At 23.7% G+C, this 1,529-nt stretch overlaps 1 protein-coding gene across 1 annotated transcript; it reads right to left on the bottom strand.

The window, feature by feature from the left end:
* Positions 1–54: 54 nt before the first annotated feature.
* On the bottom strand, positions 55–1,294 carry LOC108757352 (52 kDa repressor of the inhibitor of the protein kinase). The gene is made up of 5 exons (XM_018505900.1): positions 1,101–1,294; positions 800–865; positions 672–722; positions 482–568; positions 55–229 (listed from the first exon to the last, which is right to left on the bottom strand). The coding sequence occupies exons 1-5, from the start codon at positions 1,292–1,294 to the stop codon at positions 118–120; spliced, it is 510 nt and encodes a 169-aa protein (XP_018361402.1). The 3' UTR covers positions 55–117.
* Between the last annotated feature and the right edge of the window lie 235 nt (positions 1,295–1,529).

Genomic DNA, 1,529 nt, shown 5'->3' with positions numbered 1-1,529 from the left:
TTGTCAGGCAATAACTTATGGCCTAATTTTTTTAAACGCTCGTATTCATTAATTTTGACTTCTTTAGTTTTTACCTTCTTGGTGTTCTTTTTTTCCAAACGAAGTCGTCGAACTGTCTCACTGTAGCGTTCTATTTTGTGCCTGTAATCTCTTGATCTTCAAACGTAATTTCCTCTTTCTTGGGCTATCATCCGATGATGTCTTGATATATTGACTCCCGGATGTACTTCTGTGAAGTAATACGAATCCGTTAAAATTATGATAACATTTTTTTATTACGGTAAGCAATGTAATAAATTCTACTAAAAAATAAACAATTTAAATATTATTAAGTAAAAGATAAAGTTAAAAAATAGAAATATAATATATTAATTTTTAAACTACATTCTAGTAGTAATTAAATGTTTGTTATAAAAAAATTTTATTATAAATGAGAAAATAAAAATATGTGCGTTACTATAAGTTATAAAATAAAACATACGGTTTAACTTTTCCAGTCTTTATATCATGGATAACAGTAGTGATTGGCAGAATTTCTGAAGAGATTATTTCTGAAGTGTTGGCATTGCTGAAAAAATCACGAAAAATTATATAATCACGAAAAATTATATACATTATATATTATATTATTTTTCTTAAAAATAAAAATGTTGTCTATTAATATAAGTTACCTAGTTTCTTCCTGTATTTCAACCACTTCAACATCAGTTGCCTCTGTATTTCTACAATAAAAAAAAATATATACCATAATCTTATAGAATATTTTTTTATGAAAAAATATAAAACTGTTTAAATATACCTATTCGTTTTTTCTGCGAATACATCTTCCTTTTGTGTTTTATTAGTTGTTATATTTCTGAAAAGACTAATTATTTTCTGTATTTATAAATAATTTTCATAATAAAAAGAATTATTATCAGATACTATATTAATTGATTAATTATACACACAATTATTAAAGTAATTATATTGTAAAATTATTATATATTACTTTATACTATTTTTATGTATGTATATAGTATTATTTAATTTAATGAAAGCCTAATTGCATTAAACTAAATTATTAAAAAAATGATTAATTATTATAAATAAAAACTCACTCTTGTTCTAAATGTAGTCCAAATAAAGTAGGTACAGCATCTGGATGAAGACGAGCATTAATTTTGTTAATATTGTACCATTTTTTTTCAAAATGTAAATGGCACAAACGGCAATTTTGATAAGCATATTCTGGACCTTTGGGTTGTAAATCCAGCCTTCCACATGCTCGTATCCATTGCAACCATTTGTACATATACATATATACATATAAATTAAAGTATTTTTCATTAACAGAGTAATATATAGTCATTTAATAAATGATAACATTTTTTTGTGACAGCAGTCTAAATTGCTCACTACACTTAAACAACTAGATATAGTAAAATTAATAAAAATATAAATTACATCATAAAGTAATAATTATAAAACAATACCTGTCATGCTCTTTGGAAATCTAAAAAAATATCGTCGCTTCGTATTATAATTTT

This window comes from Trachymyrmex cornetzi, unplaced genomic scaffold (genome assembly GCF_001594075.2).
Source record: "Trachymyrmex cornetzi isolate Tcor2-1 unplaced genomic scaffold, Tcor1.1 scaffold2187, whole genome shotgun sequence".
NCBI lineage: Eukaryota > Metazoa > Arthropoda > Insecta > Hymenoptera > Formicidae > Trachymyrmex > Trachymyrmex cornetzi.
Note: the sequence above shows the minus strand (reverse complement) of the source record. Positions and strands in the feature narration are given on the sequence as shown.